Source organism: Leucoraja erinacea, chromosome 33, assembly GCF_028641065.1.
Source record: "Leucoraja erinacea ecotype New England chromosome 33, Leri_hhj_1, whole genome shotgun sequence".
Lineage (NCBI taxonomy): Eukaryota > Metazoa > Chordata > Chondrichthyes > Rajiformes > Rajidae > Leucoraja > Leucoraja erinaceus.
This window is the reverse complement of record NC_073409.1, coordinates 11,219,217-11,236,699: the sequence shown is the minus strand read 5'-3', so window position 1 is coordinate 11,236,699 and position 17,483 is coordinate 11,219,217. Positions and strand designations below refer to the sequence as shown.

At 41.6% G+C, this 17,483-nt stretch overlaps 1 protein-coding gene across 1 annotated transcript; it reads left to right on the top strand.

Moving 5' to 3' along the window:
* The first annotated feature begins 282 nt into the window (after positions 1–282).
* On the top strand, positions 283–17,391 carry gatm (glycine amidinotransferase (L-arginine:glycine amidinotransferase)). The gene is made up of 9 exons (XM_055661299.1): positions 283–581; positions 4,253–4,492; positions 6,552–6,747; positions 8,849–9,039; positions 9,743–9,880; positions 10,112–10,276; positions 10,708–10,771; positions 11,794–11,910; positions 13,467–17,391. The coding sequence occupies exons 1-9, from the start codon at positions 513–515 to the stop codon at positions 13,577–13,579; spliced, it is 1,293 nt and encodes a 430-aa protein (XP_055517274.1). The 5' UTR covers positions 283–512; the 3' UTR covers positions 13,580–17,391.
* The last annotated feature ends 92 nt before the right edge of the window (positions 17,392–17,483 follow it).

The following is a 17,483-nucleotide window of genomic DNA, read 5'->3' as shown; positions in this document are numbered from 1 at the left end:
AGGCAGGAGTAGTAAAAATTGAATAAAAGAGCAGGGTGTATGAATGAGCAGGGTGCAGTGAGCTACGTAATTAAAACAGGTAAGTTGGATCTGTATGAATAGGCACAATGTTGGGATAGGATGGGGAGGGGGCCAGGGCGGGGGTATGGACACCGAGATGGAAAATCGCTTAGTGTTGCTGCTGCGTCACGCATTTGACTGGCAAGCCGTTGAGTTTGGTCCCTTTCGCCAGCTGGATGCGGCGGTGTCGTGCAGGGCGGCACGACACCTCTCCTGTCTCCCCACCATCTCTGTTGGGAGGGTGCTGAGGCGAAGGCATCGATAAGACTTCTAAGTTTGGACATCTTCAGGATCCGGTGAAAGGTCAGGCGGGGCCGTCAATAGCAGCCAATAGGAGCTGGGACAAGACTATAAAGGGGCGGCTTGGCGAGAGCTCCGAGCAAGGGAAAGGTTGCTCCGGCTTTAGGCAGCGCGACCGCAGACCAGGAACACGCGGCAGGCAGCGAAGGACCATGATCCGAGTGAGGTGTCTCCGCGGAGGTAGCAGAGGAGCAGAGTCAGCCCATTTCTTAGGAGCTCTGGTCAGTATGCCCCGTCCCTTCCTCTCGAATGTGCCGATGCGAGGGTCCCAACACCGGCGCTTCGCCTCAAGGCTGCAGTTAAGCACAGCAAACAACCAGTCTTCTATAACAAAGCGCTGGGTTCAGCATCCTGCCCGCCCCGCCAAACCTCACCAGGGAAATGTGCAGCCAGTTCACAGATTCTAAATTCCACTCGAGAACATACATTTAAAATCGGCTTTGCTGGGGGTACAAAATGAGTTTTAGGAATTTGAAATTAAAGCCAAAACTAAAATTCGCAAAACACAACGAACGAAATGGTATACGTTGAACTCGGTCAAAATCAAACATCTAAAAACTACAAGAATAAGTTAATGGAAAGAACACCCGAAGAGTGAAATAACAGACCAAATGCTTCTAACTAGCGTGTGAGGGTGAGCGTTCACATGCGAACGCTTTGGCGAAGGTCTGACAACGCATTAAATTAACAATACCAACAATGCACCGTGACAAAACAGTGCCCATGTCAGTGCTGGATTCCGGGGGCTCGGGAGCACTTCGGCATTGCAGTGCACTTGTCCAGCAGCAGTATCTTGAATCCCGCCGATTCCCCCTGCCGTTGTGTGAGAATTGGCTGACGGCTGGTTAAATCTTACTGGGACTGAAATTCCCACCCAATCAGTTCATTTGCGATTAACTTCTCATCCGTGTCTCAAATTTCTGGGACAGGTTAACCTGGGGGAATCCTCTCCTTTATCAAGATTCGCTCTTGAAAGTCTGAGGCGATACTGAAGCTGTTCATTAAAGTATTGTATAAATCACACCGGATGTTTGTTTGGACGGGTGGGATTACTTCACGCTGCAATATCTACCATTTACTGTGTTTTGAGACAACTATTTCCTACTTCATGAACAAAATCATACCGAGCATTAAAGGAAAATAAAGGTTTCCACTTTAATAGTGGGGAGAAAACGATCTAGAAAATATTAGCGTTGACAACAACATTTAAGCCAACGAGTTGGAAGTGAGCCCAATAATCTAAGGTGGGTGGGGGCACAAAAGTCTAATTAAAGAACAGAAGAAATGAAAACGGCAGCAATTTCACTCAATAACCCCAGGATAATTTCTCCAACAAAACCTGTTGGTGAAGATAGTTGTATTAAACTGCATTCATTCAATGGCAGTTCCTTTCAGTATTATGATCTCTGCACTAATGGAAAATTAATGTTGATTGTGTTCAGTGAAAGGATGGATGCTTTTGGGAACATGCTTTAATGAACAGACCTTTGGAGAACAGTAGTTCTCCTTTATGATAAAACTAAAGATATTATTCAAAAGGTCAGTATGGATGCAGAGGACTGAAGGGTACTAGTCTGTTCTCTACAACTCCTAATGTAACCTTCACATCTGTTGGAATGCAGAGGGATAACAGAAGCTTGTGGAGGAGCCCTGAGAACTTTCATACAATCATGTGCCAGGACTGATTTATTTTGAAGGCCATTCAGATATGAGCCAATCTGCTTTCTGTTTAGATATTTTACTTCAATCTGGAATTTGTCCAGTTGTAAACACATTTTCATTCTGCTGGCAGTCTTTAATGCATTTAGCATCACAAGTAAATGAAAGTGAACTTCAAATGAGAACAATGTGCGGGAGACAACAATTGTTACAAGCAACATTTTGTGTCCAGCGATTAGGTAGATGTGCCTGGCAGAAACGGCAATTTATTGAACACCAGCTCTGAGCCAAAGTTGTTGCATAACAGGCTACACGTAGTGAAGAAGGAGACCGAGTTAACAGAAGCTTCAGTCCCAACATTCTCAGTCCCTGTGGGAATGTATCTCCTCCCAATCTGGCCTAGTTGAGACTGAAGCGTTTATCACATGCTGATTTCTAAAAAATATATTTTAAGTTAGTACTGCAGAAGTAAATTACCACAACATACTGCCAGGAAAATGTAAACTAAAACAATGCCGTTGTTATTATTCAACATACTGATGAGGATGTAATTGTCCTGTATTTTTTCTGGAAGTAACGCTAGGATAGCCTGGGTTCTTTTTGAGTAATAAGTTCATAAGTTACAGGAGAAGAATTAGGCCATTTGGCCCATTAAGTTTATGTCATTCAATTATGACTGATCTATCTTTCTCTCTCAACCCCATTCTCCTGCCTTCCCCCTGTGTACCCCTGACACCCCTGCTGAGAATCTGTCAATCTCCGCCTTAAAAATATCCATTCACTTGGCTTCCAGCCTTCTGTGGTGCTCTGAGTGCTGCTTATACATTCCACTTAGCCTGGCATTCCCTTTCACAAGTCTTGGCCTCACTGCAACAAAAATAGAAATGTCGCGACCAGCAATTTCCCTTTAACAGCTGATCCAGAAAAGGTTTGAAATAAGATATGTCTTTCATATACACTAGCTGTAATATGAATGATATCAGTCCCGAATCTGAATCTGAATCATACAAGTTTGAATGTACATGAGAAATTATCAGGCTGCAAAGTACTAAAATGCCATTCACTCTTTTTCACTTTGTAGTACAGGGGTTGAAACAGACAGCATGTGCAAATACACAGTGCTGGCAGTGCAATGAACATAATTTATCATTTAGTGAGTGAACAGGGAGATGCAGAATGAGCTTGACGTTCTGCCTGAGTGAATAAAATTAATATTATTAAACTGATTGAATGTAGAAACCACAATTTTCATTAGTGCAAAATAGACTCTCCACAGCTGTCCTTTAGTGCTGGGTCTTCACGATAGTTGTTAATACACTTTATTTCAGCAACCTTCAACTAATCTCTGCCATTTCCAGAAGACCAACCTGAGCGGTGGGGGAGAGTAACTCATGGTTTGTACACGGCATATACAAAGATTTATTAATTACAATATATTGATGCATCAGGATTGGCATCTAATAATAATTGAAAATGTCCAGGTTTTAATGTGACTGGGAATTACCTCCTGCTGCATTGTCTATGGGTCGCAGGAAGTAAGGATTCCTCTCCAATCACGTCTTCATACTCTAGGAGAAATATAAAAGCATCAAAAGGTTGTGGTGTGTTTTTCCATTCATGTTGAACAATTTCATTTATTGCTTGTACAAATATTGGTGGAAAGATTGAAAATAAATAGGTTGACTGATAGTTTAACCCAAATATTTATAGGATGAGGGTAGGTGGGTGTTGGTCAATGCCTGGGTGATGGTGTGTGCTGGGCAATGCCCAGATGGGGTGCTCGTTTAGCAGTGTCTTGGCGGGACTGGGTGTTGACAGAACCAGGGCAGTAGTGGATATTTGGCAGTGCCTGGGGGATGGGGGAGTGGATGGGTGCTGGAAAGTGCCCAGGTGGTGGGCAGTGCAGGGGGAGTGGGGGGTACTAAGCAGTACCAGGGTGGGGATGGGAATAGGTGCTGGTCAGTGCCCTGCATGAGTGGTATAGGAGGTAATATGAGGTCACACACAGCCATATACTCCCTGGTTTGTCTTCTCCAGCTGTGAAGCTCCCTTCCGCAGAAGCCCAATAATCTACTGTTCCTTATAAAATTGTGATGACGTAATTTAACTGGCAGTTCTAACTGTGTTTGTTCCACTGCCTCGGAAATCCAACGATGGATGAGGGATCCATTTTGAGCTCATGATAGTAACCAAGTCTCAGCATTTTCTGATGTTTCAGCCTTATGTCTTTCAGATTGGCCGGGCCGTTGCAGGATGGGTGCAGAAAACGTTCCAAAGCACTCAGGCTGCTGCTGCTGCTGCTACTACAGCTAAGAGTTCCTGTGTTGCAGATGATGATCACAAGGACCAGGCTACTGATGCTCTGGCCAAAGAGTGTCCCGTCTGCTCCTACAATGAGTGGGACCCACTGGAAGAAGTGATTGTTGGGAGACCAGAAAATGCATGTGTACCCCCTTTCACAATGGAAGTGAAGGTTTGTATTGAGTCCATGAGGAAAGAGGTCAAGGGAGGTTCACAAATATCTATATATTTCTAAATCTCTATAACATCACGCCTCAGCTGCCTACATTCCAATGAAAATAAACCCAGCCTATCCAATCCCTCCTTTAACTACAGTCCTCCATTCCGGGCAACATCCTGGTGAATCGTCTACACTATCACTATTGCTGTCACATGCTTCCAGTTGTGTGACAACAAAATTGCTCATAATACACTAAATGCATTCTAACCAATAATATGTACAATTGCAACATAACATACCAACTCTTATACTCAATGCCTATCTATGAAGGCAGGCATATCAAATTCCAGCTGCATCTATTTTCAGTGAACTGGGGTCTTGCATCCCAAGGTTTCTCTGTGCATCATCACTCCCTATGGTCCCTGCATTTACTCTACGTATATCCTACCAGAATTTGACTTCCAAAAATGCATTACCTCATACTTGTCTGGATTAAATACCATCAGCCACTACTCTGCCTAATTTTCCAGCTGACCAATGTACCACTGTATCTTTCCACAACTTTCTATGCTGTCTTTGACGCCACCCAATTTTCATGTAATTTGCAAATGTATTAATCAGACCACCTACAATCTCATCCATGTCATTTATATAGATTACAAATAACACTGCAAGTCAGACATCCACTGAAGCCTAGGGCTAGTGCTGCTAACTAGTGGGTTACTTCCAATTATTAGTACAGTGATTAATCTCTTACCACTTCAATCAGTTGGAACAAAAATTAAAGCATCATCTTGCATTATCTTTATTAAAAATATCAAAGTATTTTAACAAATTAAATAATGTTTGAGAAGTTTCCAAATTAAAATGCTTGTTTTAAAAATGCATTCATTTACTGAATAGCATAATTCTCGGTAATAATTCAGTTGAACTGCAGAAACTGATTTCCATTCATGCTCATAAATAAAAGCTGTGCAGCTGAAGGTGGGGAGGGGGGTGAGAGTAAGGGTGGAGTGAGGATGTAGGTCAGGATAGGGGTGAGCATGCAGGAGCTGGTGAGGATGAGAGTATGGGTGGGTGTGAGAGAGTAGGTAAGGATGTGGGTGAGAGTAAGGGAGCATATGAGAGTAATGGAGCGGGTCCGAGTGAAGGTGGAGGTGAGGGGAAATAGGAAAATGTAGCTGCAGGTTTGCTTTATTTGATGGACTGTTTTTCTCAAAAAATGAAAAATGTAAGTTGTGGCATCTGGTTCATAAAATAAATTATTTGTGACTGAAGAATCTTTTGTGACTTGGATAATGGACCAAATGAGGTGAAGACTAATTACTCTGTTTCTGGTGGAAAAGGTTGAAAGAAGAAATTGGAGCCCAGGAGAACCCCTTGCTCCCCAAACCCCAACCTTTGACAGAAGCACAATTTAAAAAAATCACCTGAAATAATGTTGCACTCCCCCAGCAATAGACTGGAGTGTCAGCAGAAAAAATATCCTTTGGGAGTGAAACCCCCAAATTGGCCATCAAACCCAGTACCATAGAAAATGATCATTTAATAAAAAATGACAGTTCTCTCATCTATCTTCTATTATTATAATATTAAAACTCTGTGGCTGGCTGGCTGTGTGTGTTTCTGACTTGTGGCTGCCAGCCTTTGATTATGTTGCTACGCTAACGTCAGACCCAGAAACGCCGAGTTTGTTTCCATTTCGGTAGAGATTTCACTTTTCATTCCAAGTATCCACTCCTCATTAAATTTCGTCGTGTTTTATGTACACATTTTAAATAAAATCCCTTCCCCCCCCCCCCCCCCCCCCCCCCCCCCCACTCACTCATTTTGTCGCCTCCTGCTGGCCAGCGACCATAACGGCTGCTGGCGCCCGCATCTCGCCTCAAAGATGCCATTTAAAAACAGCCGCACTGCTGATTCCTGAGCTGCTTGAGTTGGAGGGCCACGTCTCCCGTGGGCGCTACAGGTAGCGAACGGCTGCGTTGGGGGGGCAGACCCAACGGGTCTGCACTTGGTCTAGTTTCCTACTAATTGCAAAGACTGCCCTGATGAACGTTTCCTGTTTCAGGCCAATACCTATGAGAAATATTGGCCCTTCTACCAGCAATATGGAGGCCAAAGATTTCCTAAAGAGCACATAAGCAAAGCTGTTGCCGAGATTGAAGAGATGTGTAATGTACTCCGTGGTGAGGGAGTGGTTGTCAAGCACCCAGAGATTATCAACTGGTCTGAGAATTATAATACACCAGACTTTAAATCTACAGGTAAATTGATTTTTTTATTTGGTTAAAATATTGTCTAAGACAATGAATGATGAATTCAACTTTAGCTTCTATTTGGTAAGAAATAAAAACAGATACTGCTGTAATCATTTAACAGGTCAGGTAGCATCTGTGGAGAGGGAAACAGAAATGCTTGAAGTTAAAGACTCTTCTTTGGGCCTTTGACATGAAATGTTGATTGTTTCTCATTCCGCAGATGCTGCCTGTACCGTTGAACGTTTCCAGCATTTTCTGGTTTTCTTTCAGATGTCCACCACCTACAGTTTTTTATTCATATTCAGTAGGTACGAGTGCTTGCTGAGGTGCAGCTAACTCATAAGGACCCATCTCCATTTCATCACTTCATACAAAGAATATTGGAGGCCCTGGGTAAACTTCCACCATCCCTATCCACCAACTTTGCTTTCAAAGCAGTTATTTGCTCCTGACAATTTTGAATCCGTCTCTCTGCCACTGCACCCCTGCCAGTTATTTTGTTAGGTCTGCCAATGGTTTAACCAAAATAAACCAGATGATCACACTTCAGCTGAACAGCGAAGCAATCTACTGCCCAAGCAGAGATTGGTACCACAGGAAATATGTTCACCCTTTAACCAGGTCCTTTGCAGCAATCGTATTGATGACCGGAGAAGGACAGAAACATAGTGACACAGAAGACTATTTGTCTGTTGAGCCTGTTCCATCACAGTATTATATTCTCATGCTCTAAATGTGGGTGTCACTATTAATGCAAGCAGTTTTTCCTCACATTCTGAAAAACCATGAGACGGGGCTGTTGATGAGGCACCTACTAGAACTGCTGTATGTGTGATGTTGGGATTCAGTTTTGGCAGGTATTGACCAGCCTTTGTGGCATTACTAATTCAGTGGAGTCAAGCAAGGTAACTTTATTAAAGTTTGCTATTGATAAAATGAGTCGTGAGGAAGATGTTATATCTACAAAGAGATATAAACAATTTATGTAAATGAGCAAATGTTTGGCAGATGGAGTATAATGTGGAGAAATGTAAAGCTGTCTGCTTTGGAAGGGAGAAGATATATTATTTAAATGGTGTGAAACTATTGAATTCCAGTCTTCAAAGTGAGCTGCATGACTGCATGGATAAAATCCTCATGCAAACAACTTGGAAGACAAATCGAATGCTGGCCTTCAGATAAAAGAAGATTGAGTTTGCCACAAGTTTATAGGACTTTGAGAGCTCTTCTAGAACCTTGCTTAGGATTGGTCTGCTTATTTAAGGAAGGATAATTTGCCTTGGATATAGACGTGATTCCACAGATCCCGACATTGATTCTTAGTATATAGGGATAATCTCATGAGGAGCGGTAAGCAGATTTAGTGTCTGGGTCCAGGTGACTGAGATGATGTTTTGAAACCAAGGAGGATTAACTGGATGGATGTTGTGAGGATGCTTGGTAGTGTGCAGAACTTTCAGATGAGGGATCACCAATTTAAGATGGAGATGAGGAGAAATTCTTCTCTCAGATGGTCGTGAATTCACCACCATAGAAAATTGTAGGAATGGCGTCACTGATTGATTCAGGTCTGGAATAGAAATACTTTTTGTCAACGGGGATTTTGGGGATTAGTCAGAAAAATAGAATTGAAGACAATAACCAAATTAGCCATAGTTTTACTGACCGATACTACATGGCCTGGGGGCTGACTGCTCAAAAGAAGTCCAACAGACTCCATTTTCCAGGTTTCAATTGACCTAGAACCGACAGTCTTTGAGGAGAGACTGCCTTTTACTAAGGTTTAGAACAAATGAGGCAGCAGGTCCCCTTTTCTCATATCCTGGTCCCTTGAGATGTTCCATGAGCTCTTCAGGGCAGGATGGATCGGAGTAAGACAGTTCTGGAATGTTTCAAACCAGAGTTCCTCAGCACTGAATCATTGTACAGAGGATCATTGTGATAATGGTAATTGGGATATGTGGAGGTGGACTGGAAGTATTAATATTGATATCCATGATGAACATTAAGGCCTCCCAGCCACCCCTCCAATGATAAATTGTTTTCATACTTTGAGTCTCACGGTGTTGCAGTGGACATTGCCCATAAGCTCATTCTCTCCTCTCAGGCATGTACGCTGCCATGCCAAGGGACATACTGCTGGTGGTTGGCAATGAAATCATTGAGGCGCCGATGGCATGGAGGGCACGTTTCTTTGAATATAGGGCATATCGGCCACTCATTAAGGATTACTTTCTGCGTGGAGCCAAATGGACAACTGCCCCCAAACCACAAATGTCAGACGAGCTGTACAACATGGTAAGTCAGGAGTGGTGCTCTCAAGTGGGAGGCTCATTGAGGCAGAGTACATCTTACAACAGAATTAATGATCAGGAAGGGAATTCTCTCAAGTCCCAATGTGTGTAAGGGAGTAGGGTTTGGAGATCTGGGAAGGGGATAAGGAGGAGTCGGGGCTCTAGTCATTCTACAGATGCTATGAGGACATGTTCACCCTTAGTATTACGGACATGTGCACAAGCTTGATTACATTCACTTTTTCGGGAGGGGTTGGGGGAGAGGACACTAGTCGCTGCAATGCTGGTGAAGCCAGTCGCTAATCCCATCGGAGGTATGATCACTAGATCTTTGCCTCCAATCTTTCTGCCCAGTTATTTCTTTCTTTCCCAACTGCAATATTTTAAAGTAATTGACTTTAATTTAAAGAAAATAATTTTTTGAAAATGCACGAGTTTTCTTGCGAGTTGATTACAGCAGTCACTCAGAAGCGTCTTTGATCATTGGAGAGTGACAACATTTAAAAAATCCGCAACTCCAGTCAGAAGCTACTAAACATTCAGCCATGGAAACCTGATGAATTTCCCAACAAAGCAGAATAGTTCCACAGCATGGCACTGGGAGACCTGGAATTTGTGTTCTATGGGGAGCGACGTCATGTTTTGCGTTCTGAATGTTGTCTTTGTGTAGTGCGAATCTGGATGTGAGCCAAGTGTTTCTTGTGCAGGAGTACCCTATATCCTCCGTGGAAGACAGACACAAGCTGGCTGCTGAAGGGAAATTTGTGACCACCGAGTTTGAACCCTGCTTTGATGCTGCTGATTTCATGAGAGCTGGGAAGGATATATTTGCACAAAGGAGTCAGGTAGGCACATTCTTTCAGGTTCAATTTGCCCTCATCAAAGTCTAATTGTTTCAGTATTCCGTCCGACCTTGGCTGGCAGTATTAGAGAGATAATTGGACATCAGTTGTTTCTCTCATGCACGTTCTATTCCCACTACATTCAGCCTAGCCTCTGATTCCGTGAATCACCTTTGTTTATTGCTCAGATGCATTGTATATTACACAATCTGATGAGATTGTTTTATTTTACAGGTGACTAATTTCATGGGGATTGAGTGGATGCGGAGACATCTTGCTCCGACATACAACGTTCACACCCTCTCCTTCAAGGATCCAAACCCTATGCATATCGATGCAACTTTCAATATAATCGGACCTGGTTTGGTTTTGTCAAACCCTGACCGTCCCTGTCATCAAGTAAGGTTGCCTAGAAGTATGAGTTTAATTCGAGTAAAGGATTCAGGATTAGATTTTTAAAACGTGTGTCAGTGTTAAGTGTTTTCATTTGCTTTTAAAGACCAATCCATTCCAGCTTAAGAACTTACAGAAAATCATGTCTGAGCCGAGAGCCTCATCCTAAACTTCTCAACAATAATTAGTATTTCCACACAGTCCTTCTATTGCAGTCTACTGTGGTAAAGCTGGGCTATTTCACCCCCAGCAGTAACCTGAAATGGTTATTGCAGAATATGTTCGGGTCTGTGGTTTTTGTAGTCCAAGAATATATTGATGATACAGGAATTTGATATGAGTGGTATTTATGTTGTGTATCTCTGCTTGTGTGGAGGATGGGCGACAAAAGCTAATTCACCGATCCCTCACATTCACTTTCACCTTATAACTTTCAGATCGAGGTCTTCAAAAATGCTGGCTGGACTATCATCTCTCCCCCTACTCCTCTGATATCAGACGGTAAATACAAAAGCTTTATTTAACCCATAAAACTTGTGAGACAAACACAGGCACTTCAATCTAGTTTGATCAATAATTTATTATGGGATCAATGGCTCCAGTGTTTGAGTTAGTACAAATGTGGTAGATACCCTTATCTTCAGCCGGTACAACCTGCCAGAAATCAGCCGAACAAATCAGTGACTATTAAGCCATAGTTCAATTCTGTGTAAACTTAATTTCCATTATCCTTTCCACTAATGTAAGAGCCATGGGTGACAGTCAACACACATGCTGGGCTGAGCTTATGCTAAAATTATTTGATGCAACTTTTCAAAAGGTTCTTAAAATTCCATCCATTAAGATACAAATAATCATGTTTTAGAAATTTATTACAGACGAAGGACTAGAAATCCTTCTGCATGTATTTTGGGCATTAAAGCAAGGCTAGTGTGGGCTGCACGGCCTGTGTCAGGAGGACCCAAGCTCCATGGTCTTACCGGACACAATGCTGCATGTCAGGTCACTGTGACAGGTTCCCACATTGCACGGCACTCAAATATCAGATTCAATATTTATCTCCTGCAGGCAGCGAGCTATTGAATGTTGGACAGTAGACTGGGCTGGGATGGATAGGAGACGATTAGGGTTGAGGAAAGATTATGGGTTGAGTTTGGGGAGAGGATTAGCGAGACTCTGGGGTTAGTGGGGGGGGGGGTTCTAACAGAGTAGCGACTCCCTTGAAGAGGATTGATGTCTTGGAGACCCCAGCTCTGGCCTGGTAGCGAGTGGGGTCATTGACATTCTGAATTTGGGTAATCAAATTTGTTTGCATAGGATGGGCAGAGTGTGTGCTGTGTTCTGGTTGTAGATAGTATGTATTATATGCAAATGTTAAATGTCTATTTTGCAAAATGACAAAGAAACAATTCTTCTGACAAAAAAAATTAAAATCTTGGTGGCCAATTTGTGAAATAATTTTTGTACTTGAGGTCCAATATTATGTTTTGCCCCCTCCACAACCCTACATCCCCACCCTCCAGATCACCCTTTGTGGATGTCTTCAAAGTGGTTGTCCATGAATGTTCTGATGCTGGATGAGAAGCGAGTGATGGTCGAAAAGAATGAGACTAACATTCATAAGATGTTTGAAAAACTAGGTAATGTCATTCACAATTCCTTTCTTCCTTGATTAAAACAGGAATCCTTTGCCCATGTTTTGATAGGGAAATTTCAACATTGGGATCCTTACTAAACATGCCCGACTTCCAAGGATAGAAACTGAACAGTTGATTAGAGATGTGATTACATCATTATCTACTCAGTTTTGTGTTACTTATGTAAATGTGATATTTCAGTTATTTCTTTTTAATTACTTTGCAAATATTTCTAAACATCTGTTTTCGTTTCTTCATTCTTCATTGTGTGTAGATTGATTAAAAAAAATGAATTGAATCAATTTTAAAATAAGGCTGTAACGTAACAAAATGTGGAAAATGTGAAGGGGTCTGAATACGTTCTGAATGCACTGTATTCTGTTGTGCTGCAGCAAGTAAGAATTTAATTGTTCTTTCTGAGACATATGACAAAACGCTCTTGACAGGTTTGTAAGATGGGCAGAGCATTGGCAGATGGAATGTAATCCTGAAAAATGTGAGATGATGCATTTTGGTTGGACTATTGGTTGGGTCCTATTGGTTGGGATCCCTAAAGGCAGAGATAGAGGGTGGTACAGAATACACACAAGATACTTGTGTGTATTCACAACACAGAATGTAAGAGAGAGGTTATGGTACAAGTTTATAAAACCTCAGTTAAAATAGTCACAGTACAGTCCTGGTTGCCATCATATAGGATGGATTTACCTTGAGTGGAGGGAGCCGAGGGTGGTTTATTTTCCTTGGAATAGAGGAGGCCAAGAGTGCTACAAAATTATGAGGCAAAGATAAAGTAGACGGTAAGAAATGTTTCCTTTCAGCAGTGGTGTTTATAACCACCGAGAATAGATTTTTGGGTGGGAGGTTTAGAAGGAAACAAAGGAAGACATTTTTTCAGCCAGAAGTTAGTTAAAATGTGCACCACACTGCTGGAGGGGATGGTGAAGTAAAATACTCTATAAAATTTAAAATAAATTTAGATGAACACTTCAGACTTCATGGCATAGAAAGCCATGGGCTGAGTGCTGGGAAATTAGATTAGTATAGATCAGTACTTAAACTGGCATTGATAGTGGCCTGAATGGGCTGTTTGTCTAGTGCAACTCTCTCTCTTACACATACCCATCCAGCTGCATAGCCAAATGGTGAATTGCCAACATTCGTTTTCCCAAGGAATGTTAATAAACAGTTGCTTCCTAAATCACTCAATGCCTGTCCAGTTACAATACATCTGCAACTATGCTGCAGACAACAGGAGTGACACAGAGGAGTCTCGCGTTAATTGGTATTGGTTGATAGTTGTCATGTATACCGTGATACTGTGAAAAGCTTAGTTTGCATGCTAGCCAGCCAAACCAACCTATGCACGAGTATAATCAAGCCACACACAAGATACTGCAAAGAGAAAATACCAGTGCAGGCTATAGTATTATCTTATCACATACATAGTTTCGAAAAAAAGTCCAAGATCAAAAATTAGATAGGTTGGAAAATGTTAACTACAAGACTGTTGCGTTCTCTGATACCAGTAATTGAAAACCCCCTTTTTTTCTCTTTAGGCATTGCCACAATTAAAGTCAACATTCGGAATGCTAATTCTTTGGGAGGTGGTTTTCATTGCTGGACATGTGACATCCGTCGCCGTGGCACTCTCCAATCGTATTTCAACTGAGTATTGCAGGGTCGAATTAAATAATAATAATTAAAATGGCTATTGGAATTTATCCCAAGGAGCTGGAATACAAAGAGGTGAAAAGAGGTCTCAGTTCTACGAAATTGTGATTAATCTCTATTTAGTTTTGGGCACCACAGGTTGGAGCATAAATTGTTCTGTGAGCATTACACCACAAATTTATCCGAATGATACTCAAACTGAAAATGGTTAAATTATATAGACAGGCCCGCCATGTGAATATTGACTTCTAGTACAGTAATCTCTTCCAATTATTCCCCTGTTCCTTCCCTAGAGCCTTTAACCATTCCTTCTCCAGTACTCATTCAATTTCCTTTGGAAAGTTTTGATTGATTCCGTTTCCACCCTCCTACAGACAGCAAGTTTCTTCTTTTGCTCCATAGGTCAGGATCGTCCCCTTGAGGCATCTGCTATTGAGAATGGCTCGGCCGAGCAACTAATTTGGAGAATAAAAGATAAAACAATAATTGATCTGACAAAGATATTTAAGAAGTAAAAAAACTAATTCCATTGATGTGGGTAGGAGAGTTGTTCCCAAACAAGAAGCCATCATACAATCAGATCTCAGCCATTTGGTGGTAATGTCAAGAAGTACCTCTTGATAAAGAGTTTAAATGCAATAATCTGGGGCAGAAAGAGGCGATTTACCAATGTTGATTGTTTGTGAATTATTTGAAAAAGTCTCCTAATTTACTCAATAGTGTTGCAGTGCCCTTTAAATGATCACTCATTTTATTGTTAATTAACCCTTTTCCAAAACTCTCTGACATGCATTTCAGAGCACAGTCATATGACAACTGATCATCTTGGGCTATTGCTGGTTCTTTTGTCAATTATCCCAAGTCCATGGACTCTTGGTCACCAACAATTTTGCCAATGTAAATAATTTGTCATTACCCTATCCTCATAATTGTGGATATTTCTATAAAACGTTCTTCATAGCTGAGGAATGAACCCCAGTTTAAGCGCTCCACAGACATTAAGTTCTTCACTGGGGCACCCTCCTTTACAGCCTGTCCATGGCATTGGCAACCTGCTCAATTGTGATGCCCAAAACTGGCCACAGTGCCCCAGCTGGTCCTTAAACAATAGTTATGAAATAAGCTTCAGTGCAACTAGCTTGCTTTTGTAGTCTGTCTTTATTTATAAAATCAAGGATCCCAACTTCCTTTTTTCATAATCTTCTCAATGTAGCCTGCAACGTTAAAACGTCTCTGTTCTTACAACCCCTTCTTCTAACATTACTTGTTAAATGTATTGTCATATGCACAGGTACAATGAAAATCTTGCTTGAGGCAGAACACTAACGCATAGGCTCAGACAACACATTGAAACATAAATGACACATATTTTGCAAGACAGCAAAAAGTCAGAATGTGCAAGAAGACGACATTAGTGCAAAACACAATTAGAAAACAAATCCATGATAATGTTCATCAACTAATGGTGAAACTTTGGAACAATTCTCCCCCAAAAGCCTGGTTTGGAACAAACTGAAATTTTCAAAATAGAGATGGATACATTTTTGTTAGACGATGTTATTGATTCTTATGGGGGGGGGGGGGGGGGGGGGGGGGTGATTAGAGCTAAGACTTGGATCACCCACAATTAACCGAATAGCAAAATCTGTGCAAAAGCCACTGTTGATCCTATTCACCCATGTTAATTCAGCTCAAGCCTCGACTCAAACATAGGTTGAATTTACTTTAGACAAACACATGCATGAATTGTAGGTTGTACTTTAACAGTGATCAATCACTACTCAAAGCTGGTTTTTAAAATTATATCGAAGAGATATGCTCAAATTAAAGTGTAATCTGCAACAAAGGTCCTCTTGTTGACTTACAAACATTTCCTCATTTAATGACTCTGGCTTCTCAATTCCACTTGACAAGGTCACAAGTTATTTCAGGTTTTTTGTGATAACATTTTCAGTTCATCACGTACTGTTGTCATTCTCCACTCTATTCAACATTTTAAATTAAATTTACTGGAATTCCATTGAGGACCATGTTTGTATTTGGTGTAGGAATTAGCAGTTTTGCAATGCTCATTTAAAAAAAAAAATCTTGTATAAGATTTTATTTGGCAGCTGAATATTGTGAGGCAAATGATTTGGCATAAATCCATGCATTACCATAAAATGTCTCTCTGTTGCCACCTGATGTCGAGAGTTGGGACTTAAAAAAAACCCCGAGAGACGGAGTGCATGAGCTCATACCCAGGTAACCAGAGTTTCACAGAGGCTGAACCACTTACCTGAATAAAAGTGAAAATGCTAGAAAAAATGTTCAGCGGGGCAGGCAGCATCTGTGGAAAGAGAAACAAAAAGGAAGGGTTGCAGTCACATGTCAATTGCTTCTCTCTCCGTGGTTGCTGCCTGACCTGCTGTGTGTTTCCAATATTTTTAATTTCAGATTTCCAGCATCAGCAGGTTTGATTGCCATTTCCAGAGTGATTTGCATCACTTAAATTCATTAGGCATCTCCAGAGGAGACCACTGGTATGCCGAGACTTTTTCCATATAGGGGATACATGTTGTGATAGTTCTCCTGTGCAATGTTCTTTTGGAGGGTGCTTAAGAACTTGAACCATGTTGTTTCAGGAGCAACTGTGGTTGCTCGCTGGAGAGACTGCAACATAGCAGACTCCTGCTTGGCAAGGCAATTCCTTCCCCTCCTATCCTTCTGACTGCATCTCTCTCCCACAATTATCCTGTTTCCAAGCCCCAATATCACCCGCCTCTCAACTTGCCACCATTCAAGCATTGTAATTTCCTCATCTCCCCCTTCCTATCCAATTTGCAAGGCTCCAAAGTTCAATTGGCGACTGCCCAACTACACGTGCCACACACAATCACCTGCACCCACAACTTTTAGGGTGCAGTAGAATTCCTGGGCATGCATGTATTCAGCTTTGTGTGGACCTTCATACTGTGAATCTCTTAATTGGTGAAGTGTTTAAAATAAGACTGGGATGCTCCATCATTTGTCTTCAATTAATTTGTTTCAAGTCTGTAATTGTTTCGCTTGAATGCTGAACTCACTTGAACCCCAGAGTCTATTGCATGCGGTACGGGCTGTCAAATATTGCTGGTATGCATTTTGGCCTGAGGAGACATGTTGGGCTCTAGCTTTCTGATTGAAAAAGCATTAAATTTTATTCCTGGAAACAAAGTTTTCCCACTGCTGTAAACCCATTAAGATCCAGGGGTTTAGAGAATCCATACGAGGAGAGTTGCAGAGTGTTGCAGGCTGACAGATTGTGTGGCCAGTGGGTGGAGCTCAACAGCTCTCAAACAGCAGCATACAGTTACAGAGTATAGAAATAGGCTCTTTGAACCTCTACATCTCTGCTGACTCCATCTGCCCGCGCAGAAGCATTTGCTTTATTTACTTCTCTGGCCTTTAAGTCCACCCGTCTGCAGGGATGCTCTTCTAGCATGCAAGACTTGCCAAATGCACTCGATGCTCCTAGAGAGGAGACTTCAGATTGCAGCAGCTCTTCCCTGGATTTGTAATTCCCTGTCCTTTTCCTCTTTTTTGTGTCTAGGAACAAATGTTTCCCAGGTACATGGAACTGGACCATTTGCCCTTTGGAATGATATTTAAAAAAATCTGCAAACATTGTTTCTGGGAAACAAGCAAAATGACAAGTGAATTAAATTCTGAAGTGTATTTAGCAACACATGGTTTAGTTAATGGTTTATTTGTATTTTACTGCAGTATGTTGAATGAGCATGCAAAATATGTAGAATTCTTTTTCTTAATAAATAAATCTATTGAATTCAATTTTTTCAGAGTGTGTTGTGGGTAATTATAATCCTTGTTCAAGAACTTTATCCATTTGCAGAGCTGAAAACTAGCAGAGTTTGATGATGGAG